At 38.0% G+C, this 25,935-nt stretch overlaps 1 protein-coding gene across 3 annotated transcripts in view; it reads left to right on the top strand.

Annotated features, from left to right (window-relative positions):
• Positions 1-25,935, top strand: part of NKAIN3 (sodium/potassium transporting ATPase interacting 3) — a 1,223,038-nt gene that overhangs the window by 1,153,195 nt on the left and 43,908 nt on the right. Inside the window, exon 7 of one of the 3 annotated variants that reach the window (XM_050802087.1) lies at positions 20,985-21,055. The exons of the other annotated variants lie outside the window; for them this stretch is intronic. Within the exon in view, the coding sequence (XP_050658044.1) occupies positions 20,985-21,055 (71 nt within the window). The remainder of the gene's footprint in view (positions 1-20,984; positions 21,056-25,935) is intronic. 3 annotated transcript variants of the gene reach the window in all.

Here is a 25,935-nt window from a genome sequence, read left to right as displayed (position 1 = left end):
GCCATTCTATTCTGCTTCGTTGACTCCAAAGAGTTTAGAAATTCATTATCCCATTATGTAAATATTATACACTATTAGAAAATTTTAAAATGGGAAAAAATTGTCAGCACTGAGTATGAGAAACATCTAATTCTAAAGATCTGTACTCACAGTGGGAACAAAAGCCAGAAGTACAGTCAAATAAAAATGTTGAATAGCTCCAAAAATAGAAAAGGCAGGTGTTTTCAAGAATTTTTTCCACTCTTGCTTTCTCCTGAATAAAAGGTTCCTCCAAATGAGCCCAGCAACACTGACACAAAGACCCCAGCCACCAGTGAATCTGAACAGATGGTAATTTTAAAATTACAAAAACTTTGAGAGGGCCTTCAGTGAGGCCAAAGCAGCCACTCCATCTAATTACTGAGCTCTTGACAAAGATTAAGGAAGGATTAAGGGCATATCTACTATAGAGAAAGAGAGCACAATTTGTGTGTCTTTAAAAAGAGCTGAGTGACTCTTAAAATAACAGAAAATGTACCATTAAAGATACCAATAAAGTCTTGTGTGGTGACATGCACCTGTAATCCCAGCTGTTTGGGTGGCCAAGGTAGGAAGATCCCTTGAGGCCAGAAGCTTGAGACCAGCCTGGGCAACATGGTGAGAGCTTCTCTCTAAAAAAAAGGAAAGAAAGAAAAGTAGCAGGGTGTGCTGGTGCATGCTGCTTGGGAGGCTGAGGTGGGAGAATCTGTTGAGCCCGGGAGACTGAGGCTGCAGTGAGCCCTGATGGTGCCACTGCACTCCAGCCTGGAAAACAAAGCAAGACTCTGTCTCTTAAAAAAAAAAAAAAAAAAAAAAAAAAAAAAATGCAGACTAAAGTAAGAAAAATAACTTACTTTTTCCAAATGTGAGAAAATCAACACAAAAAAGTGTATGTATGTTAGGAGAGGGCTGGAATGGTGACAGGTGGTGTGTTATAGACATCTTTATTAATACAGTACAACTCTTGCAACAAAAAGCAATGACAGAAGCTGCAGGAATAGTAAATGCACCCCTATAGGGACTCTACAGCCTGGTTCCCTGACTCAAGAATCAGAAACAAAACCCTAAAGCAAGCACAGTACAGGGGTTCCTCACAGAATAACCAGAATAAGCATATCAGTGAATCTAAAGGAATAACACTGAAAACAATTGGAAAAAGCCACTTTGGGCACCTTACTCAAAGGAGATATTATTTTCAAAGACTCTCTGGAGTGACTTGAAATGATAACGACAGGAGAGAGATCTTCTCTCCTGGTTTGTGCTACTGGGGAATAAAGGGAGTAGAAAATGAAAGCAATGTCAGTCAAAAGCTAAAGGAAAGGTGAGCAGCATTGTCCTGAGCACCAGGCACTGACCTGCCCATGAGCTATTCAGCAGCAGCACTGAAGAGAGAGAAGGACGACACTTCCATATGACACTCAAATTCACGAATTCTGCCTCCATGGAGTTTTCTTTTCTTTCCTAAGAGATATTTATGCAGACAAGCTTTCTTTCCATAATAAAAAAGTCATAGAAGATAAAACCATTAGTCCTCAAAATGTGGCACACTAATCAATTTTCCCTTCCAAAGTAGCTGCTCATTTTAAATATGAGGAAATCCAACCAAACACATGTTCGTGCAAGTTCCACAAGGACACAACACTGTTCGGGGGATAGCAAGGACAGAATATTGGAATTCTTACAAATCATTATGTAATCCTACATTAGACAGAGCCTTTGAAATTTTGGAAATAACAGTTGATGGGAGTGTATCCTCAAAATAAGATAAATGTTTAAATAAGTCAGCAACAGCTTGCTGTTTACTGCAGGCTTTCTGTGTGCCGGCACTCCATTGCCATTATCTTGTATAAGGTAATGACACCCTGTGAGGCAGCCATTGTCCTCATTTTACAGATAAGCAAACTAAGATTTTTTTTTCCCAACTCACATAGCGTGTAAGAACTGCAACTAATATTTAATCCAGATATTTTAGGTGCCAAAGTCCAAATGCATTCCAAAATGCAGTAGTATTTTTTCCAGAATTTTGTTAACAATAAAGTTCTTCATAAATAGACCAAAAAAGATAGAAAGAGAGACATTAGTAACTCACTAGATTAAAACCAGAATATTCATATTTAAATGTTGAGTGATAATATAAAGTATTGGCACAATATAGTGAAAATAATGGATTAGTCCACTAAAATTTAAGTGGATATGAGTAGGCACATGTAACAGAACACATTCAATAATCTTCTTTCAAATCAATTGTCTCAGCACAGAATATTCAATATGTGAAGCTTATCATTAGAATAACAGAATTTCAGAATCCAGTTCAAATACTAAAAAAATCTAACAACAAAAAAATTTAAAAACAAAAACTGTGTTTCATTTTAATGGCTGCAAAATTCTATATGGCTATCCAATACAATTATTAAATAGAAGAACACACCATTGTTAAAGTCTGACTTGATACAATGTAAGAGAATATGACATGACAGATGTTGTGGGTATGATTTTTAAAAAGCAAAAGCGTAACCACCACTATTTTCCAAAGACCAGACTTAATGCTTCTTCTTCATGGTAGTGGCTTTCAGAACTCAGCCATCTCAGTGATTTCACAGCCACATCAAGTGCAAGCACAGGGACTGATTCTGAAGTCAGGGTTGATGTGGCAGTGTGGGATGTGAGGAGTAGGAGTAGACATCCACTTCCTTTCACATCTTTCCTGTTGGCCTCCACTGAGCTGTGTAAGTGACCCACCCCTACTGTGGTCTCAGTTGTCAAGCATGTCCTGTTCTCAGCTGTCAGCACTCCACATGTGAATTGCAGTAGAGCCTGGGACTCCATACCAACTTCCTGAGCATCAGAACTGCTGTTTCACTTGCCTTCCATAATCTCACAAATGTCTATATAGCCAACCCTAACTCAGAACCATATACAGAAGGAAATTCCAGGACACATAATTCCAGCTTAGATAAATTAACACCATACAAAATCACTACAATTTTTAATAATAAAAATGAAAGCATTACTCTTCTGAAAGTATCCCATGGATTCTAAATGCTATAGTGATTTAATACTCATCATTAACCATTTTAATGTCCCTAAACAAACTTTAACTAATAGTTGAAATTTTAAACCATTCCATCTTATTTTTGGACATTTTCTACATTCCACTTCTCCCATAAAATTCTGTCCTAATGTCATTTGTTTATTCTGTTAAAAAATTTGTCTTAGCTCGATAGATATTTCTGCAGTAAAAAAATTCTTGCAGATTGAAATTCCATTCTCAATGTTATCTTTTCATGAACAAAAGTTTTTAATTTGTATAGTTCAGTTATTAAGCTTAATGTAAGAAATTCTGTGGTTAGTACTTTTTCATACTTTTTAGGACTTTGCCTAAACTATGTCCCATGAAGATATTCTTCTATATTATATCATATTATATGTTAAGCATCTTACATTGTGGTCTATTGATTTTTACATATCATGTGAGGTAGAAATCATCATTCTTTATTTCCTCCATATGTGTATTCAGTTGACCAAAAAACCCTTCACATAGAAAACTATTCTTGACCACATTGCAAAGAAAATGGCAGACAGGAGACAGAACTAACTTGCAGCTCCCACTCAGATGGAGAGAACAGCATGTGGAGACTCACATCATGAACTTCTGCTCCAAGAACTACTGCAGGAAAATATCAGGGAAACTGAAAGAATTCACAGAGCCTTTGAAAGAAGTGGCTTGCCGCTGCATACTCCGTGAAACAGCTGAAAACTGTGAGTGCCCAAAGTGTGAGAGGGGGAACGTCTGTTTCCAAGCACACATCCTTACTGGGGAACTTGAAAATTCAGATCACGGGAGAAGAATTTAACCTCACCTAGAACTGAAACGAATTTAGAGAGCTGGAGTGAAATATAAAAGCAGAAGCAGCATTGGGAAGATCCCTGTAGGGACTCCTGGCCTCCAAGGAAGACCAGGGAAGCCATTTCTTACTTTATTTCACAGGGGACCTTGGGGAAGGCTGCCAGTGGAATTGGGGGAAAACCACAGGGAGAAAGAAACTTCCTGCTAAACTTTGTAATAATTTAAACATAATGTGAATTTTCCTGGACAGAATCTGCAGTGACGGGGGAGCAAAAGAGAAGTACAGATACAACCACAGAAGCCTCTGCAGGCAGGGAGGGGTAAAGTCTGAAAGCCCTGCTTGCTTTCTCAGCAGGGAGGCTTGTAGCCTGGGGCAAGTTCTAAGCCCTGCTTACTGGTTGCCTGGAAATAAATTTGGTGCTATTGGCGGGGACACAGTGGGAGTGAGGCTGGCCTTTCTGGCTGCATGAGAACTGACCGAAACCTATCATTGCTCATTTTCTCCCACTACCCTGGCAACCTGTGTGACACAGCAGAGGCAGCCATAATTCCCCCGGGAACATAACTCCATTGGCCTGAGAACCACACCTCCATACCCCACAGCAGTCACAGCAAGCCCTGCCCAAAGAGTCTGAGTTCAGACACGCCCAACCCTGCTACCAGCTAATGGTCTTTCTCTACCCGCCTGGTAGCCAAAGACAAAAGACATAATCTCTTGGGAGCTCTAATGGCCCTGCCCTCAACCTGAGAGAGCTGAGTACTCCAGGTGACCATAGGGGAAGTTTGTATCCTCCCTATACTACCACAGCTGATGCTGTCTTGAAAGCATCACCTCCTGGCTGGAGGCTAGCCAACTCAAACCGTAAAAGAACAACTCATAAAAGAACAACACTGCCCCAAGAAAGGAGAAGACAACAGCTAATTTCACCACCTGTAACATCCTGGCTAACCAGAGGTCCTGAGTCTTTCCATGTGACAACTTTACTGCCAGCACAACCGGCATTCAAGAGAAGCAGTGCACTAAACAAAACCATAACCAAGGTCCCACACAGAGTCCACTTCACTGCCCGGCTGCCTCCACTGGAGCAGTTGCTAGTAACCATGGCCAAGCGACCTGAAGACAGTTCACATCATAGGACTCTTTGCAGACACACCCCAGTACCAGCCCAGAGCCCAGTAGCTCTGCTGGATGACTAGACCCAAATAGAAACAACAGTCACTATAGTCAGGCTCTTAGGAAGCCCCATCCCTACGGGTAGAGGGAAAGCACCAAATCAAGGCAAGCACCCCATGAAACAAAAGAATCTGAACAGCAGAACTTGAGCCCCAGATCTTCCCTCTGACATAGTCCACGCAAATAAGAAGGAACCAGAAAAACAATTCTGGTAATATGACAAAACAAGGTTCTTTACTACCCCCAAAGGATCACACTAGCTCACCAGCAATATGGATCCAAACCAACAAGAAATATCTGTATTGCCAGAAAAATAATTCAGAAGGTTGATTATTAGGCTATTCAAGGAGGCATCAGAGAAAGGTGAAGTACCACTTAAGGAAAGTTTTAAATGTTACTGGATATGGATGGAAAAATCTCCAGAGAAATAGAATGCATAAATTTTAAAACAATCACAATTTCTGGAAATGAAGGACACACTTAGAGAAATGCAAAATACACTGGAAAATCTCGGCAATAAAATCAAACAAGTACAAGAAAGAACTTCAGAGCTCAAAGACAAGGCTTTTGCATTAATCCAATCTAACAAAAACAAAGGAAAAATCAGAAAAAAATGAACCTCTAAGGAGTTTGGGACTATGTTAAACAACCAAACATAAGAGTAATTGGTGTTCCTGGAGAAGAAGAGAAATCTAAAAGTTAGAAGACATATTTGAGGGAATCAGTGAGGAAAAATTTTCTGGCCTTACTACAGATCTAGACATCCAAATACAAAAAAACTCAAAGAACACCCAGGAAATTCATTGCAAAAAGATAATTGCCTAGGCACATAGTCATCAGGCTATCTAAAGTCAACACAAAGGAAAGAATCTTAAGAGCTGTGAGGCAAAAGCATTAGGTAACCTATAAAGGAAAACCTATCAGATTAAGAGCAGATTTCTCAGCAGAAACTATAAACTAGAAGGAAGTGGGGTCCTATCTTTAGCCTCCTTAAAACAATTATCAGCCAAGAATTTTGTATCCAACAAACCAAGCTTCATAAATGAAAAAAAGATATAGTCTTTTCAGACAAAAAAATGCTGAGAGAATCTGCCACTACCCAGCCAACACTACAAGAACTGTTCAAAGGAGCTCTAAATCTTGAAACAAAACCTCAAAATACATCAAAATAGAACCTTCTGAAAGCATAAATCTAACAGGACCTATAAAACAATAACACAATAGAAAAAAAGCAAGGTATTCAGGCAACAACTAACATGACGAATAGAATAATACCTTATATCTCAATACTAGTGTTGATTGTAAATGGCCTGAATGCTCCACTTAAAAAATACAGAATGGCAGAATGGGTAAGAATTCACCAACCAAGTCTCTTCTGTCTTCAAGAAATTTGCCTAACACATAAGGACTCATGTAAACTTAAGGCAAAGAGGTGGAAAAAGATATTCCATGCAAATGGACACCAAAAGTGAGCAGGAGTAGCTGTTTTTTATATCAGACAAAACAAACTTTAAAGCAACAACAGTTAAAAAAAAAAAAAAAGACAAAGAGGGACATTATATTATGATAAAGGACTAGTCCAACAGGAAAATATTACAATCCTAAATATATATGCATCTAACACCGGAACTCACAAATTTATAAAATAGTAACTACTAGACCTAAGAAATGAGATAGATGGCAACACGATAATGGTGGGGGACTTCAATACTCCACGGACAGCACTAGGCAGGTCATATAGACAGAAAGTCAACACAGAAACAATGGACTTAAACTATACCCTAGGAACAAATGAACTTAACAGATATTTACAAAACATTCTATGCAACAACTGCAGAATGTACATTCTATTCATAAGCACATGGAACATTCTCCAAGGTAGACCATAAGATAGTCCACAAAACAAGTCTCAACAAATTTACAAAAATTGAAATTATATCAAGTACTCTCTCAGACCACAGTGGAATAAAATTGGGTATCAATTGCAAAAGGAAGACTCAAAATCCTGCAAATATATAGAAATTAAATAATCTCCTAAATCATTGCTGGGTCAACAATGAAATCAAGATGGAAACTTAAAAATTATTTGAACTGAACAATAATAGTAACACAACCTATCAAAGCCTCTGGGATACAGCAAAAGCAATTCTAAAGGAAAGTTTAAAGCATTAAATGCCTACATCAAAAAGTCTGAAAGAGCACAAATAGACAATCTCAGGTCACACCTGAAGGAGCTAGAGAAAGAAGAACAAACCAAACCCAAACCCTGCAGAAGAAATAACGATGATCAGAGCAGAACCAAATATATTGAAAAAAAAAATACAAAAGATAAGTGAAACAAAAAGCTAGTTTTTTGAAAAGATAAATAAGATTGACAGATCATTAGCAAATTTAACCAAGAAAAGACAGAAAATCCAAATAAGCTCAATTAGAAACAAAATGGGAGATATTACAAAGAATAACACAGACAAAGAGTATTCAAGGTTACTATGAACACTTTTATGTGTACAAACTAGAAAACCTAGAAAAGATAGATAAATTCCTGGAAATATGCAACCCTCCTAGATTAAACCAGGAATAACTAGAAACCCTGAGCAGACCAATAACAAGCAGCAAGATTGAAATGATAATTTTAAAAAATATATCAATTAAAAAAAGTCCAGGACCAGATGGAATCATAGCTGAATTCTGTCAGCCATTCAAAGAATTGGTACAAATCCTATTGACACTATCCCACAAGATAGAGAAAGAGGAAATTCTTCCTAAATCATTCTATGAAGCCACTATCACCCTAATACCAAAATCAGGAGAGGATATAATAACAACAAAAACTACAGACCAATACCTTGATGAACATAGATGCAAAAATGCTCAACAAAATGCTAGCTAACCAAATCCAACAGCATACAGCATATTAAAAAGATAATCCACCATAATCAAGTGGGTTTCATACCAGGGACACAGAGATGGTTTAACATACACAAGTCGGCCGGGCGCGGTGGCTCAAGCCTGTAATCCCAGCACTTTGGGAGGCCGAGACGGGCGGATCACGAGGTCAGGAGATCGAGACCATCCTGGCTAACATAGTGAAACCCCGTCTCTACTAAAAAATACAAAAAAAAAAAACTAGCCGGGCGAGGTGGCGGGCGCCTGTAGTCCCAGCTACTCAGGAGGCTGAGGCAGGAGAATGGCGTAAACCTGGGAGGCGGAGCTTGCAGTGAGCTGAGATCCGGCCACTGCACTCCAGCCTGGGAGACAGAGCGAAACTCCGCCTCAAAAAAAAAAAAAAAAAAAAACATACACAAGTCAATAAATGTGATACACCACACAAACAGAATTAATTAAAAACACGAATCACATGATCATGTCAATAGATGCAGAAAAAACATTTGGCAAAATCCAGCATCCCTTTATGATTGAAACTCTCAGCAAAATTGGCATAGAAGAGATATACCTTAAGGTCATAAAAGCCATGTATGACAAACCCACAGTCAACACTATACTGAATGGGGAAATGTTGAAAGCTTTCCCCATGAGAACTGGAACAAGACAAGGATGCCCATTTTCACCACTTCTGTTCAACACAGTACTGGAAGTCTTAGAGCAATTAGACAAGAGAAAGAAATAGAGGGCATCCAAATTAGTAAAGAGAAAGTCAAACCATCACTGCTCACTGTTGATATGATCATATACCTAGAAAAACCTACAGACTAACCCAAAAAGATCCTAGATCTGATAAATAAATTCAGTAAAGTTTGAGGATACAAAATACACAAATCAGTAGCAGTGCTATATACCAACAGCAATGAAGCTGTGAATCAAATAAGAACTCAATCCCTTTTACACTAGCTGCCATATATATATACACACACACACACACACACACACACTTAACATATATACCTAACAATATACCTAACCAAGGAAGTGAAAGACCTCTACAACAAAAACCACAAGACACTGCTGAAAGAAATTATAGATGACACAAATGGAAATACACCCCATGCTCATGGATACATAGAATCAATACTGTGAAATGACCATACTCCCAAAAGCAATCTACAAAGTCAATGCAATTCCCATCACAATACCATCATCATTCTTCACAGAACTAAAAAAAAAAAAGAAAAAAAGAAAAAAATCCTAAAATCCACATGGAACCAAAAAAGAGCCCACACACCCAAGCCAGATTAAGCAAAAATAACAAATCTGGAGGCATCACATTATCTGACTTCAGACTATGCTACAAGGCTATAGTCACTAAAACAGCATGGTACTGATATAAAAATAGGCACATAGACCAATGGAACAGAATAGAGAACACAGAAACAAAGCCAAATGCTTACAGCCAACTGATCTTCAACAAAGCAAACAAAAACATTAAGTGGGGAAAAGACACCCTATTCAACAAATGATGCTGAGATAAATGATAACTCACAGGTAGAAGAATGAAACTGGATCCTCATCTTTCACCTTATACGTATAAAAAGAAACTCAAGATGAATCAAAGAATTAAATCTAAGACCTGAAACCATAGAAATTCTAGAAGATAATATTGGAAAAACCCTTCTAGACATTGACTTAGGCAAAGACTTCATACCAAGAACCCAAAAGCAAATGCAACAAAAACTAAGATAAAGAGATGGGACTTAATAAAACTAAAGTTTCTGCACAGCAAAAGAAATAATTAGCAGAGTAGGCAGACAACCCACAGAGCTGGAGAAAATCTTTGCAAATTACGCATCCGACAAATGACTAATCTCCAAGATCTACAAGGAACTCAAACTAATCAGCAGGAAAAAAACAAACAAACAAATCCATCAGAAAGTGAGCTAAGACATGAATAGGCAATTCTAAAAAGAAGATATGCAAATTGTCAACAAACATATGAAAAAATGCTCAACCTCACTGATTACCAGGGAAATGCAAATCAAAATTACAATGTGATACCACCTTACTCTTGCAAGAATAGTCATAATTTAAAAATCAAAAAAGAATAGATGTTGGCATGGATGTGGTGAAAAGGGAACACTTTTACACTGCTGGTGGAAATGTAAACTAGTACAACCACTATGGAAAATAGTGTGAAGATTTCGTAAAGAACTAAAAATAGATCTGCCATTTGATCCAGCAATCCCACTACTGGGTATCTACCCAGAGGAAAAGTCATTATATGAAAAGGACACTTGACATGCATGTTTATAGCAGCAAAACTCACAATTGCAAAAATATGGAGCCAGTCCAAATGCCCATCAGTCAACAAGTGCATAAGGAAAATGTGGCATATATTTATGTGTGTTTGTGTGTATATGTGTGTATATATGTATATATACACATATATATGTATATATCTATGTGTGTATATATATGTATATATATATACACACACACAAAGAAAACATTTAAAAATATATATATTTATATTTTTACATTTATATGGTATATTATATTTTTATATGGTATAAAATATATATAAAAATACACCATGGAATATTACTCAGCCATAAGAGGGAACAAAATAATCTGGATGGAATTGGAGATTATTATTCTAAGTGAAGTAACTCAGGAATGGAGAACCAAGCATTGTATGTTTTCACTTATAAATGGGAGCTAAGCTATGAGGACTCAAAGGCATAAGAATGACATAATGGACTTTGGGAAATGGGGGGAAAAGTGGGAGTGGGTGAGGGATAAACGACTACACATTGAGCACAGTGTATACTACCTGGGTGATGGGTGCACCAAAATCTCAGAAATCATCACTAAAGAACTTACCTGTGTAACCAAACACCACCTGTTTGCCAAAAACCCATTGAAACATATATATAAAACTATTATTTCCCTGTTGTCCTATGATGACACCTTTGTCATAAATCAAGTAGATTTATTTTTTAACTCTATCGTTTCATTTATCTATTGTCCTTTCTTATGTAATGGCATACATTTCATTTATCTATTGTCCTTTCTTATGTAATGGCATACTCTCTTAATTACTGTAATTTACTTGAAAAAAAGTCTTGATATCTGGTAGTATAAGTTCTTCAACTTGGTTCTTCTTCAATGTTGTCTTATCTTGAGTCTTTGCCTTCTCACATAAATTTTAGAAATCAGCATTTTTATTAAACTGCTGAAATTTTTATTGGGCTTTCTTTGAATTCATAGATTAATTGCTCCAAAGATCAATTGGTATTTTAAAATATTGAGTTTCAAATCCATTAATCTTTTATATTCTCCCATTCATTTAGACATATTTAATTTTTCTCAATTACATTTTACTGAAATCAGTGTGGTGGCTTGCAAATCTTTTCAGATTTATTCACCCCAAAAAATTAATTTTCCCTGTAAACTGGAAATTTTTAAGTGTTTAATTTCTTCTTTGGATGGGAATATAATTTCAATTATTGGCCATCAACATGATTGAGCAAACATAAATTTATTACAAATCTTGATGAATAAGTCCTAAACATAAAATGAAATATTATTGGAAAAGCACCTCTTAATGAAATGAATGCAGCAGTTTTGTTTCAATCAGTTCATGTCTTCATGGATGAATATTAGTTATTGCTAGAATGATGGGCTACCTCAAATACTTCCAATATTTGGTGCTAGTATTTATTTATAGAAAAATTCACAGAAAAAATAGGAGAATGGGAAGAAATTTGCTGTAACAATGTCACTCAATTTTTTAAAATTCCCTCCTTCTCCAAGTACTTTTTAGGACCTGCTTTGTACTAGACACTGTTCTAGGTTTGAGGGTTATAGCAGGGAGCAAAACTATATAGAAGACCGACAAAGATTTTTCCCTTATGAAGCTTAACTTGTAATGAGGGAGTCTGACAACACATGCATTTTTTAAGTAAAATATACAATATTGCATAGTAAATAGTGACAAGTATAAAAGAGAAAAAAATAAAGCAGGGAAGGAGATACAACATGTGCAGAAGGTTAACCCTGTAGATAAAGAGGCTGAGCTTTGTGCCCAAAGATACATGGTGACCTATCATCTAAAGTTATTTTTAAAGTGCTACTAGTGATGAGGTTCTTCTTCAATTTTTTTGGAAGCAAAAGATTGAAAGCCAGCTACCTTTTTATTAGTAGCTATTACTTTGTTAATATCAGCATACAAAATTAAAACTACCACTTTGTTTGGTGACCCGAAGGCTTGTTCTGCCAGGATGATGCACCAAGCTAAGGTTCCAGATGGCTGAGATAAATACCTCTCCTTGCAAAGTGGAAAGAAGATGATTATAGAAAGGAATGAAAGAAGCAAGGTCCAGAATGGCCATACTTTTTCAAAGGCACATAAATTTTGGAATTAAGTCTCTTGAAATTGAACACTCTGCCATGCCTACACACCATTTGTGAGGTCTTACATTCACCTGGGGCACATCTTCTCCAGTTTGAAGACCACGGGTCTCTTATTGCCTCCCTTCTCATTGTGAGGAGTCTCACAATGAGGAAGAATGAGGATCCGAGACAGAGCTGGGGAGGCTTCCAGACCCTCCAGACTCTTGGGGATTGCACTCAGTGTTTGTCAGAACAAGTTGCCATCAAGGACAATTGAACTGTATCAGTTCTTCACATAAGTACCTGAGACTGAGGGGGACAAGATAGAGTAGAAGCATCCATTTTGCATAGTATTGCCGAGTAGAAAGAGGTAAAAAATGTTGGGAAACTCTGATCTGGACAATGCAGCCTCTGGGACTGCATATTCTATTCTTTCAGCTGGAACTGGCTTAACATGGAGCATTTCATTGGTCTCATGTGCTTCTCTTCAATTTCACATGCCTTCTGAAAGGTGGAAGAGATTTTAAATTTCCTGAAGCATAAAGAAAACAACCATAAATAGTCATAAAGCTGGCACTTGGGCATCATCTGCCTGCTTGGACAGCTCTTCGGGGTCACAAAGTTATTTCAGGCAGGGGGTAGCACAGCCCCAACCACCCCCGGGACATAAACAATGTTTTAAGGCACTGTGAAGTCCACTGTGCCCAGCAGACCCATCACGGTGCCCTAGCGGCCACTAGGTATGCCATAAGCAGCCCCAACTGTGGCCTGTGTTTTGACACAGCAGGCCGTGCCTACTGAATGCTCAGATTGTTCAGACAGGAGACAGCAACAGATCAGTGACACTGCAGAGTAGCTCATTCTCTCATAACAGCAGCAGGGTTTAATTGCTAGCTACCTCTGAAATAACTGGTCTCTCCTAAAAGCCCTCATTATGGTGGGGTGCTGTGAACTCCTCTCTGCAGTCTTTGAAGGGTCTCTCTGTGTGAACTAAGTTGATGTCAAGCCTCTTCCCCAGCTTTTTCCTTATGAATTTATATCACGGAACAAGCAAATCACAGTGTAACTGCCCCCATATTTGAGTTCTTCAGATGTTTCTTTAAGACGTTATTGCTGGACTTGGCAACTTGTAAAATAAATGCTGATTAGAAAAGCCTAATACCTACATGGCAGGAACAATGATGGACTAGAAAGCAACCTCAGAATAAATGTGTTAATTGTCCCTCAGTTTCCTGAGTCTTGTCTTTTCTCTGACCTAAACACAATGTTATAGGGGCTCTGTGCTCCTAAATTCGGTGACGAGGCAGTGTGCAACATAGCTGGAGTGAAACAAAATGCCTACATCCTGGTTAATTATTTGGTGAATATAGTTAAATATGGGACATAAATGACGGCTTGAGCTCACTGGAAATGGCACGTTTTCACTTTAAGTGTATCCAAGTCAGAGGCAAAAGTCTCAATCTGAGGCTCTTAACCTGGAGTCCATAAATGCAATGGGCTATGAACCCCATGAAATAAAATCATTTAACGGATACAGAAGTGTGCACCTTTTTTTTTTTTTTTTTTTGGAGATGGTGTCTTGCTCTGTCACCCAGGCTGGAGTGCAGTGGTACGATCTCGGCTCACTGCAAACTCCACCTCCTGGGTTCACGCCATTCTCCTGCCTCAGCCTCCCGAGTAGCTGGGACTACAGGCGCCCGCCACCACGCCCGGATAATTTTTTGTATTTTTAGTAGAGACGGGGTTTCACCATGTGAGCCAGGATAGTCTCGATCTCCTGACCTCGTGATGCACCCACCTCGGCCTCCCAAAGTGCTGGGATTACAGGCGTGAGCCACCGCGCCCGGCCAAATGTGCACTTTCTTACAAAGGGGTTCCTCAAGTTTTATAAGATTATAAGAGATCTGTGATCCTAAAGATAATAAGAGCCATGACTAAATATTCTCAAAACCTTACAATTATTAACCCCTTCCCCTCCTTCACTGAAAAAGCAAACACTTGCTGAATGCCTAGGACTTCCGCAGTCCCGTGACATCTGCTTTGGGGAAACAAACATGAACTAAAGTTCTAGTGAAGAAAAAGAATTAAATTAATATATTTGAGCTCCTTCCAAGGGCTAGCCAGGCACTATCCTGCATATAGTATACATTTTTCTTGTCAGTCTTCATAGTAAACCCATTGGAAGTCACTATTAGTACTAGCCATTGTAGAAGAATTTAATTGCTAATAATGGTCACAACAATATTTCCTGCCTAACTTCCCCATCAAGAAGTGGAGTTGCTGTTCTGCCTTTTAAGCCCAGGCAGGCTTGGCAGCTGTCCTGACTAATCGAGTTTGATGGAAGTGGCTCTGAGTGACTTTTCAGGCCAGATCATAGAAGGCGACACAGCTTCTGCCTGGCTATATTTGGTTACTAACCCTTAAACTCAACTATCATTTTGCAAGGAAGCCCAGGCCACATGGAGAGGCCCTTGTGGAGAGCAACAAGGTCTCCAGCCCTCAGCCCCAGCTAAGCAAACAGTCAACAGCCTGTCCTGACTTGCCTGCCATGTGAGTGCACCACCTCATAGCTGCTGCTGCAGCCTCCTGTGCCCCAGCTAACATTGTATTTAGCAAAAATAAACCTTTCCTGCTACGCTCTGCTCAGATGTACCAATTCATGAGCAAAACAAATGGTGATTATTGTTTTAAGACACCATTATGTGGTTGTGTGCTATACAGCAATAGATAACTAGAGCAAGCAGCTTGCCCATATGAGCAACTGCCACTTAGAAGTTAAATAATTTGCCCACAGTTACAAAGCTAATAAGTGTAGAGCTGGAATTCAAAACAAGATCTGCCTGATGTATAAAATCAAGTCAAGAGGATGAAGGAGAGAGTTTTACCTTTATCTGTGATTTGGTACACTTTTTTTTTTTTTTTTTTTTTTTTGATACAGATTCTCACTCTGTCGCCCAGGCTGGAGTGCAGTGGCGTAATCTCGGTTCACTGCAACCTCCTCCTCATGGGTTCAAGCAATTTTCCTGCCTCAGCCTCCGGAATAGCTGGGAATACAGGCACACACCACCCTGCCCAGCTAATTTTTGTATTTTTAGTAGAGACGGGGTTTCACCATGTTGGCCAGGATGATCTCCATCTCTTGACCTCATGATCTGCCCGCCTCGGCCTCCCACAGTGCTGGGATTGCAGGCGTGAGCCACCGCACCTGGCCAGTATTTCTTAAAATAAAAAGAAATTTGAAGAAAATATAGCAAAAAATATTTAATCCTAAAGTGGAAACACAAACATCTGCTATTTTATATTCTACATTTTTCTGTGTATTAGAAGTGATTTACAACTTAAAAGTATCTTTTCAAAGATGAAAACAAAGTAGTTATCAAATTTGAAAATATGTTTAAGATCAGACTTGAAAAATAAGTTAAAATTTAAATTGTGTAAAGTTGCCATACTTTATAAAACCAGAGGCATTACTAATGTAATGTCTAGATGATAAAAGAAGATATTGCTTGGATTTGCCCAATTCCAACCTCTCTTTCTTCATCTAATGGTGTTAATTCACATCTTCATGCCTATGTTCTGAGCTTTCAGCTCAGCAGAATCTTGAAAATCTGAGGAGATGTGCATGAATGTACAGGAAAATAGACACCAGCCCACAGAGGAGAATCCAAGTATCGATTCTGGATTTACAATAAGCAGCAAGCATTTCCATAAGAGAAGGGAAACATCAGCACTTAGACTGCCTCTGAGGAGCACAGGAAATTTCTCAGAGCTGAGGGTGACTCTTCCCATAGCCCCCGAAGGGCTACATCTTCAACTTCACATGACATGTAGTGAACTATTTCTCATAGGAAGCTGCCGGGTTGAAAGCCAGCCACCTTGCACATGTTGCCTCCTGAACAGCGGCACGGGATGAAGAAAAATCAATTGCCTTGAGTTCCCCTTTGATTCTGCATAAAGTCAATCAGGTTTGCCATGGCTGAGTGGGGAACTGAATCAGTAGCACTGAATTATCTAATGGAAACTTCGTTTGTGACCCAGAGTGTCCCATAGACAAACAGAACAGTTGCTATTGGTGGTGTATTTTTTACAAGTAGAATACAAGTCTGTATTTGCACAGTAGGATACTGCTATAAATCTAAAGTAGCTCTGTAATTTCTTCGGTTCTGTGAGAATCCTTGTCAGGAATTGGTGATGGCTAGAGCGAATAACCACAAAGATATTTTGTTACAAGTAATATTATTTCTTCCAAGAAGTTGCTTGGCTGTGCTGCTGGAAGTTGGCACAGCAAGAAGATTTGAAAGGACTGCAAACAAAGGGATTTCCTGGCTACAGGCTCTCCCCAGGGGATCTTTGATGGTAACACCTCAGGTTCTGAGAATGGGTGTAGAGAGTGGCCCTCTGTGTGGCTGACTTTTCTGGACAGTTGATGCCAACTCTTAATTGTGTTGTTATTTTTTCTAAAATATATTTTTCACTTCCAGGATCTAATAATCAAAGCACATGGAACTCAATTTCACTGTCCTGCAGGCTCCCAGCAAGCTGTGCCCTGATGCTTCCTTCTGTTGCTCCATCTTTTCTGCTGAAGATCCCTGTATAGTGTTCTTGCTGTTATAACTACAGATTTCCTTGGATGTTTTTATTCCAATCTTCCTTTTCTAGTACTTCTGAAAACCTGTCCATGCCTTTTCTGTTTATTTTCGTGTTTCATTGAAATGCACACCCTTATTTCCACTGAAGAAAGTACTTAATTCAGCATCTTCTCTTCTCCTATCTTTCTCAAGAAAGTGAATTTAAAAATGCAGAGTTGCTTTACTTTCTTATAGGTATAATATGACTGCCTTTCCCCAAACATAAGTAAAAACTGAAGGTCTTTCCTAATGAGTTGTTTTCAAGTCTTTTTTAAGTCTTCTATTTTTAAAATTTCTTCATTTTTAAAGCACTTGATGTCATTTTAAAAAAGCTTTCATAATCTGTAAACTCGCCCTCTGTGTACACTTTCATTTGCCCCTTTACTTGAACTGTCATCCCACTCTAGCAAATGGGAAATATTGATGCATGCATGACAAACTATTTTTTAATATGAAAACATCCTCATCTTGAGGACTTGGTGGCTTCCATGGCCAAAAAGCCTCATTTCTCTGTCCCATCCATGAAGAATTCTTGATATTTCAGTTTCTTTATTACTTACTTTTCAATGATTCCTCCTTAATAGTTAAATTTTTGATAGTCTTGTCTAGTTCTAGAATCTGATAATTTAAGTCTTACCTATATGTGACATTTTATTTCTAGAGTTTACAACATTTACATCATGCTAAGTTTCTGATATGCAGAGAAGGTATAGCCAAAAAACAAATAACAATTAAAAAGAAAGAAAAAAAAAATAACAAATAACAATTTAAAAAAGAAAGAAAGAAAAAACACATAGGTGTGGCTGATTTATAGTGCCATCAATCGCAGGGACCAGATGTCCTAATTTGGTTAAAACAGCCCTTGCTTATACAAATTGCCCTGGCACTTTATCTGTTTTAGACTTTGTCCTGCATTTTTTAGTTTTCAAATGAAATATTACTATTGATAGTTGTATTAGGAAAATCTAGAATGGGTATGTAGACAATTCTTCCCGTTTCTATCATAGTCTTATCAAGGTATGTGAGATGCCTGAGCAATCAACAGAATCCTTTTTTTTTTTTTTTTTTTTTTTTTTTTTAGAATTCTCTTTTAACTGTATGGTTAAATCTGTAAGAAAACCAACAATACCACTCTCTTTTCTCCAAAACTTAAAAGACAAAACATAACTAGCATCTTCCTTTCAAAGGCAGTATGCAACCTGATCACTGAGAAAGATACCTACTTCAGTAGGAGTAGTGGAGATGGCTAACTCCTTCCAGTCTCAGTGGATGTGGAAGAAACACTGCAATCTACAGCTCCTACCAGCAACTCTTCCCACCATATCCAGCTGGTAGGGTCACTGGAGAGCAGCTGGAAGTGTAGGTTAATGCACTGACACACTAGGAGAAGAATTTCTCAGAGTTAAAATAATGATACCAGTCTTATATACCAGTTTATAGTACTGGAATTATATTAGTTTATCAGATGCTTTCAACAGACCACCAATTAACTTATTTAAATGATTTTACTTTTTTAATCCAATTCATATAATTAGCATAAGCCTTTTAAATTTGTTTGTTTATTTGTTTTGTTTTTTAGACAGGATCTGGCTTTGTCTCCCAAGCTGGAGTGCAGTGGCACATTCTGGGCTCACTGCCACCTCCACCTCTGTCTTGTAGGCTCAAACCATCCTTCCACTTCAGCTTCCCAAGTTGCTGGGACTACAGGCACATGGCACCACACCCAGCTAATTTTTGAATTTTTTTTTAATGGGGATGGGGTTTCACCATTGTTGCCCAGCTGTTCTCAAACTCCTGAGTTCAAGCAATCCACCTGCCTTGGCCTCCCAAAGTGCTGGGATTACAGGCATAAGCCACTGCACCTGGCTTAGCATAAGCCTTTTTTTTTAATTTTATTTTTTGTTTCTTTTATTTTTATTATTTTTGAAAACAGAGTCTCCCTCTGTCGCCCATGCTGGAGTGCAGTGGCATGATCTTGGCTCACTGCAACCTCCATCTCCTAGGTTCAAGCAATTCTCCTGCCTCAGCCTCCGAGTAGCTGGGATTAGAGGCGTGTGCCACCATGTCCAGCTAAATTTTTAATTTTTAATAGAAACTGGGTTTCACCATGTTGGCCAGGCTGGTCTTAAACTCCTGACTTCAAATGATCTGCCCACCTTGGCCTCCTAAAGTGCTAGCATTACATGCATGAGCCACCATGACCAGCAAACATAAGCCTTTTAGATGTTCATTCTGTCCAAAGCAAAACTCTGATATTATTTTAAATCCTGTCATAATCTAATTAAGTAGTAAATATTACAGATAAATTTATTTATTTCGTGGAAATAATACAATACAAATTTTGTGAAGTACAACATATGGCTTAAAAAAACAACAAAAAATATTCTTACTAGGTTAAAAAATACATGAAGCAGGACTGTATTTGGAATTCAAGTGCACAAGAAACTTACAATTGCATCCTAATAAAGCAGCACTATTTTACTGATGAAAACAGAAATTCTAAGTGTCTTCAAAATGTGTATATATGTATACACACACACACACACACACACACACACACACACATTTAGAGTAAATAAAATAGAATGTTTTTGTGATGAGGCCAATGTTGAAAACAAAAGGAACTTCAACATAAAAGAATACATTTTCTCTCTTCCCTTCCCTTTATCAATCTGAGTTCTGACTATTTCGGCCTTTGAAAAACTACTTTGTAAATCAACCTAAGTTTCTTAAAATGTCTGTATTTTTATAAACGAATCTTCTACATTTTAGTTGCATTACATTCAAGATCAATTGCAAAATTTAAATTGATTATTCAACAAACCAAAGCACCCCCCAAAAAAACTTTCAAAACTCTTCATAAATTGTAATAATTGAAAGGTTACAGAAAACATTGAACTATATCCTCACAAAAGCAAAAGACAAATGAGAACTCAAAATGTTGCACAATAATTGATTTTTTAATTTTATAATTTCCCTTTGAGATATCTTGACTTGAGAAAGGACATTTTAGAATGGAGTCCCAGTTTTTAATTGGACAAATGTATTTTCTGCACCTGAAGGAACAGAAGTTGATTTGAGAAGACTTAGAATTTTGTAGTGTCTGTATTTGGTGAAAAGAATCATAAACAGGTACTACTTATGGGTTTTGTTTTATAAAATTTTTGCCAAAAACTGATACTCTGTATGGAGGCAAATATTTGGGCTAAAACATACTACACATGTCCTCCATTTAGCAAACTTGCTTGGCATTTACACACACACACACACACACACACACACTCTTGAGAGTTCAGTTTTCCTACACGCCTGTATGCCTGTTAATGTTAGAGTGCTATAATACAACCAAAGCTTGGTTTAAAGTAATTAGTATCTTTAATGGACTATGAAACAGGAGAAACAAAGATCATATATGTACACTAGATTTGGGAGAAGAAAAGATTGAGGCTTTGATCAAAACCAAAAGAAACTGTAAAGAATATTACAAAGATGAGAAGTCTATACAGACAGCCAGTTACTCCGCCATTAGGCAGGAAACAAAACATTTGCAAAAGGCAGATGTTTATTTTTGGGAGGTGACTTGGGGACAGAAGGCATGGAGATAGATTGTGTGGCTTCTCAAATGCCTTTCTAATGATTCAATACATATTCTTAAGGAAACAAAAAGGATTCTGGCAGCAAGAGGAGACAGTATATCTTTTGATATGTAAGGAGAAAGGGCATGTCTGTATGCCTAAGGACAAACACATTATTTAAAATCTCATGCTTTTTAATATTACTTCATTTTTTACTGAAACCAATAACAACTTATTTTTCAGATCCTATGAATCCAGGTTATTTGTGTATTTTTAAAATTTCCTCTTTTTGGCTCATTGACAATATTTTTAGTAGTCCTTTTTGCTAAATATTTTTTCATTTTATGGTGAATGGATATTTTTGTTAACTTTGCTCTTATGCATTCTACCTGAAACATTAATATTGTGTGTATTTTTCACACACTTATTCATATTGGCCTATGTTATATTTTCAGTTGATTTCATAGGTGGACTTGATACACACTCCTACTACCAGGATCATGTTGAGTTAAAGCCTGTTAAACCAGTAAGTAAAGGTGTGATGATATGGAAAATATTAATCCTTCTAACTCAGCCAAAACTAACCAAAACTGGAATAATTTGAACCTACTACTACTAATCATTGGTTTAATTTTCCACTCATATTTAAAGCACACCTTTCACATGTAACCCAACATCACCATTATTATTATTCATTCCAAAAAGGATTTGAAGCTGGTGACATTATTTATATTTCAAAAACAATAGTTTTATCTTATTCCCCTTATCAATAGCTGGTTACTGAATTTTTTTAATGAGATTATTTAGTCTGCAGAAGTGAAGACTGAATATGTGTCCTGGGGCAGCACAGCAAAGTAAAAAGGGGAGAAAGACCTGCAGTGAATCCAGGCCCTCTATGTGACATCCAGGCACCTTCCTCAGTGTCTCTAAGACTTGTTCTATCACCATACTATGGTTTCACAGGAGGGAAACAGATTAAATTGGATAATGTGTGTATGGTACATGTAAAGTTGCCCATTACTCTTCCTAGTACTCAAACATTTGACTAACAAGTTCAGAAACAAGTTTTCTATGTTCTTAGAGGACATGGAAGGAAGTCAGCATCAACAAAACCACCCAAAACTGGTTAGATTTCAGTTGAGTACAAGAAAGAAATCTTAGTCACCTGATTAATAAAATACTAGGAAACATGGAAATAGATACAGTGACTCCATTCCTAGAAAATTCCAAGTAGCACATATAAAATTGTATAAATTAATAATAGCTATCATACTTGCATATATTATCTCACTGAATCTTCATGAAAACACTGCAATGTGCTAATTAATATTCCCACTTATAAATAAGAAAACTGAGGTTCATAGAGGTTAGGCAACTTTCTCAAAGCTCCACTATTAGTAAGTTGTGGAGCTGAGATCTTTCCTGGGTGGCAAACTATCACCCAACCTGATATGATGGACTTGCTCAGATGATCTTTTGTTCTTTCAGCTCGGTGTTCTGTAATTTCATGGTGATAGAAGAAATTATGTAAAATAGTCGCTTGTATAATAAACACATATGAAAAGCTTCATCTGCTGCCTCTTTGCCACAGTGGTTCTTACCCAATTATGTAGCTCCTGCACCCAGTGTCTGTGAGGACTGAAGCTCTGAGAAGGCTACTCTGACTCCTCTACCTCCCCAGGTTGAATTAACTTTATTCTGGCAGAATGATCTAAAGTAAACATAGCTCACAGGCAGCACAAATCAGCACTGTGCCTGTCATATGATAGATGTTTAAATAAATTTTGGTTTCTTAAAGCAAATCCAATTTGGAAAAAACATTCACCCTATATAACCCTCCAGAACCAAGCAGTCACCACCTCATTACTCATACCACTAAGTGCTCATAAACGATATGTTCCAAAAGTTGATATTTGTAGATTTGGGAAACCTGTCAGGGATTGTGACAATAATCAAAGTGATTAGTGCATTGGGAGTGAGAAAAGAACGAAGACAATGCCTAGTGGTGACTTAGAGAGTCTTCATATATTTGTTATGTGATAAGAGGATGATGAATGGTTTCTTTCATCTCCACTGTGGGGAAAAAAAAAGTCAGCAGAGAAATTGCAATATGAAAAATGCTGCAATTTAAGAGAGATCTTTCTATTAGGGAAAGTTATTAACAACTCCATTTGATAAATGTTGATAATGGAATTTTCTTCTTGAATGACTTTTAAAAACTGGATGCCCGTGTACCTATGTACCTCAAAAGGATGTTCTGTGGCATGACCCAGAGGCAAGCGACTTCCACTTATGTTCTCTAAAGTCACTTCCATCTCTGTGAATCAAAAACACCTAAAACATACTTTTAAGATCACCTAAAAGGCTTTGATCAGCTCCGCTATCTGCTCCAAGGCTTTTCTTAGCATCCCTGTTCACTGCTGACCTAGCAGTGGATTGCTGAATATAGCATAAACTACAAGCTATTCTCTACAGAAAGCAATAGAACAAGCTTCTGCTTTGACAGATTATGCATATTACCATGTCAGATGAATATGAAATGCCTTTCAACCATAAAGGAAGCAAAAATCTAAAAGATCAAAGTAAGCCTGAATTGAAATCATTGTGCATGAAACAATTTAAGAGGTCAGTATGTGTACTCTCCACCAGTATGCAAATATTTCAGCATTTATCCAATCTGCCTCTGTCAGTCTACTTGATTTCTTTTAATAAGGCTGTTATATTGAATTCCATTGAACCCAATGATGCCATATCACTACCCAGCAACAGCTTGGAGAAAAAGCCAACCTTCTGTGCAAAATTGTTAGAGAGGGGAATGAATGCTGGCTTTGACTTTCATTAAGCCTCTTTTATCACCATTCAGTAGAAAGCCAGGTGTTGTGAGGAAGCCACTTTATTAAGGGGGTCAGAAGAATCCTTAGCGTATTCCCAGGCACATGTCTGTGAACAGGTAGCTTTGAACTCCATATGCAGAGTTTCCAGCCAGCAGCTCATTCCTAGGTAATACTGCAGAATTGCACAGGAAGCCTTAATTCTCATGTTTGAGTATGTCAGTGCTCCATAACCACAAAGTGCACCTTTCAAGTGTCCACAGTCAAATTGTATGTGAATATGTATATGGCAAGTAGGGTTGGGATAGGGGTAAGGTGGTTCACAGATGCATTTGGTCTTTCATGTTTTGTTTCTTCCTTTTTAAAGTAATGATAACAAGCTTAAAAAGCCCACTGATTACATCAATCAGTTTAATTCACTTTACAATCACTGATTGATTACCTACACTATGCACGCCAGGCACATCCTAAGTGCTAGAGATATAAAGATAAATAATACTTGAGATTTGACCTTTAGGATCCAATAATCTAGGAGGGGAGATGTACATAGAAAAGGTAGGTGCAAAACAATATATATCTCCAAGGAAATTTTATGTGGGAGGGGGAATAGTTAACTCTCTCTTGGCAGGAAAGGCTTCCCGGAGAAATAACAATTGAGCTACTTTGAAAAGATGACACAGAATTTATCAAAAGCAGAGTAAATATAACTACATTGGAAGATACTTTGGCAGTTTCTTACAAAACTAAGCATACTTTTACGGTAAGATCTAGCAATCAAGCTCCTTGGTATTTACCCAAAGAAGCTAAAAAGTTTGGTTCACACAAAAACCTACACATGGATATTTATAGCAGCTTTATTCATAATTGCCAAAATTTGATAAAGAACAAAGATGTCCTCCTCAGGTGAACAGATGAACTCTGGGACATCCATACCATGGATTATTTAGTGCTAAAAAGAAATGAGCTACGGCATCATGAAATGACATGGAGGAGCTTTAAATGCATGTTATGAAATGAAAGAAGTCAAACTGAAAAGGCTACATACTATATAATTCCAACTATATGGCATTTTGGGAGAGGCAAAACTATGGAGACAATAAACAGATGAAGGGCTGCGGGATGGCAGACATGAATAGGCAAAGCACAGAGGATTTTTAGAACAGTCGGACTACTCTGTATGACATTGGAATGATGGACATATTTCAGCATACATTTGTCCAAACCCATGGAATATACAACACCAAGGGTTTATCCTAATGTAAACAATAGGCTTCATGTGACTATATCAATGTAGGTTCATCAGTTGTGACACATGTAACACACTGGTAGAGAATGCTGATAATGGAGGAGGCTGTGCAAGGGCAGGGACAGGGGCAGGGACCATTTGGGAAATTTCTGTACCTTCCTCTCAATTTTGCTGTGAACCTAAAACTGCTCTTAAAATATTAAGTCTTTAAGAGGAAAAAAAACAGCAGAAGAAAACAGGTATCCCCAGCATGGAGGCTGATTCGCTTGGCCATTCTAGAGAAGACAAAGTTGAAGCCCATGACCCCCTAATCTGATGTTTGCCATAGTTCTCGTATAAAGCGAGTGAATGGACAGGAAGCAGAGGCTTAAGCAGAACAGGTGTCTTGACAGCTCTCAGTGAGGACCCTAAGAGACCTGCAACAGCCATGGCTCCACCATTATGCCTAAAGCTATCGAGATGCTTTCGGTGTTGGTTATCTGGGTCTGGCCTGTGGACATGTGACACACAGGTCAGGAGTAATCTGTGCTGGGATTCAATATCTTATCACAACTGCCAGCAAGGGAGGTGTAAGTCCCACCATAACTGCCATGGAGTCTCTACCAGGATCTACACTGAAAGCACCACCCATGAAAGGAAAGAGTAAAGACTGCTCTTATTGTAAGAACGCAGAGCCCAGTGGTCAGCAGTGGCTTTGAAGAGGACACCTACACATCAGCTTACAGTAGGGGCAGCAGTAACACCAGGAGAAGAGGGTTAACAGAAGCAGATTTACCCCTCAGGAAGAAAAATAGCATAGCGTAAACATATGCAGCTATCAAAGAGATATGGAATTTCAGAGAACATAGTGAGTAACTAAATTGAAGTTTGTCAAAATCATGACTGGTGTATTTCCATCCAAATGGTTAGCACCTGGGTACCAGGAAGATTAAGCTCCATGTAGCAGTAATTCTTCACATAAAAATAATTAGAGCAAGGCAGTTTATCAAAGAAGGACAGCAGCTGGAATTCCAGAACTGTCTTCTACAGTAAAGGTAGAGCTAGATCTGATTATGTTAGAAATTTCCATGAGGATGATGCCTATGACTGCAGTTAAGAAAGACTTGATGAGAAAAGCTGACCTGAGATTCCCCCATACCTTTCAGCTAGTCTTTTTCTAAGGCTTACAAATGAAAACTTGACTTTTCTTTGGTATCTTAACTTGTCTGATTGCCTTTGCTGGAGGCTAATTTTTCTTCACAAAAATTGCTACATACTATGTGGCCACTGCTGATTGAGTGGCTGCTATTGCAACTAAGTACTAGAAGACAGCCAAAGCTAATCCCTACT

The sequence above is a fragment of the Macaca thibetana genome, chromosome 8, assembly GCF_024542745.1.
Source record: "Macaca thibetana thibetana isolate TM-01 chromosome 8, ASM2454274v1, whole genome shotgun sequence".
Lineage (NCBI taxonomy): Eukaryota > Metazoa > Chordata > Mammalia > Primates > Cercopithecidae > Macaca > Macaca thibetana.
Note: the sequence above shows the minus strand (reverse complement) of the source record. Positions and strands in the feature narration are given on the sequence as shown.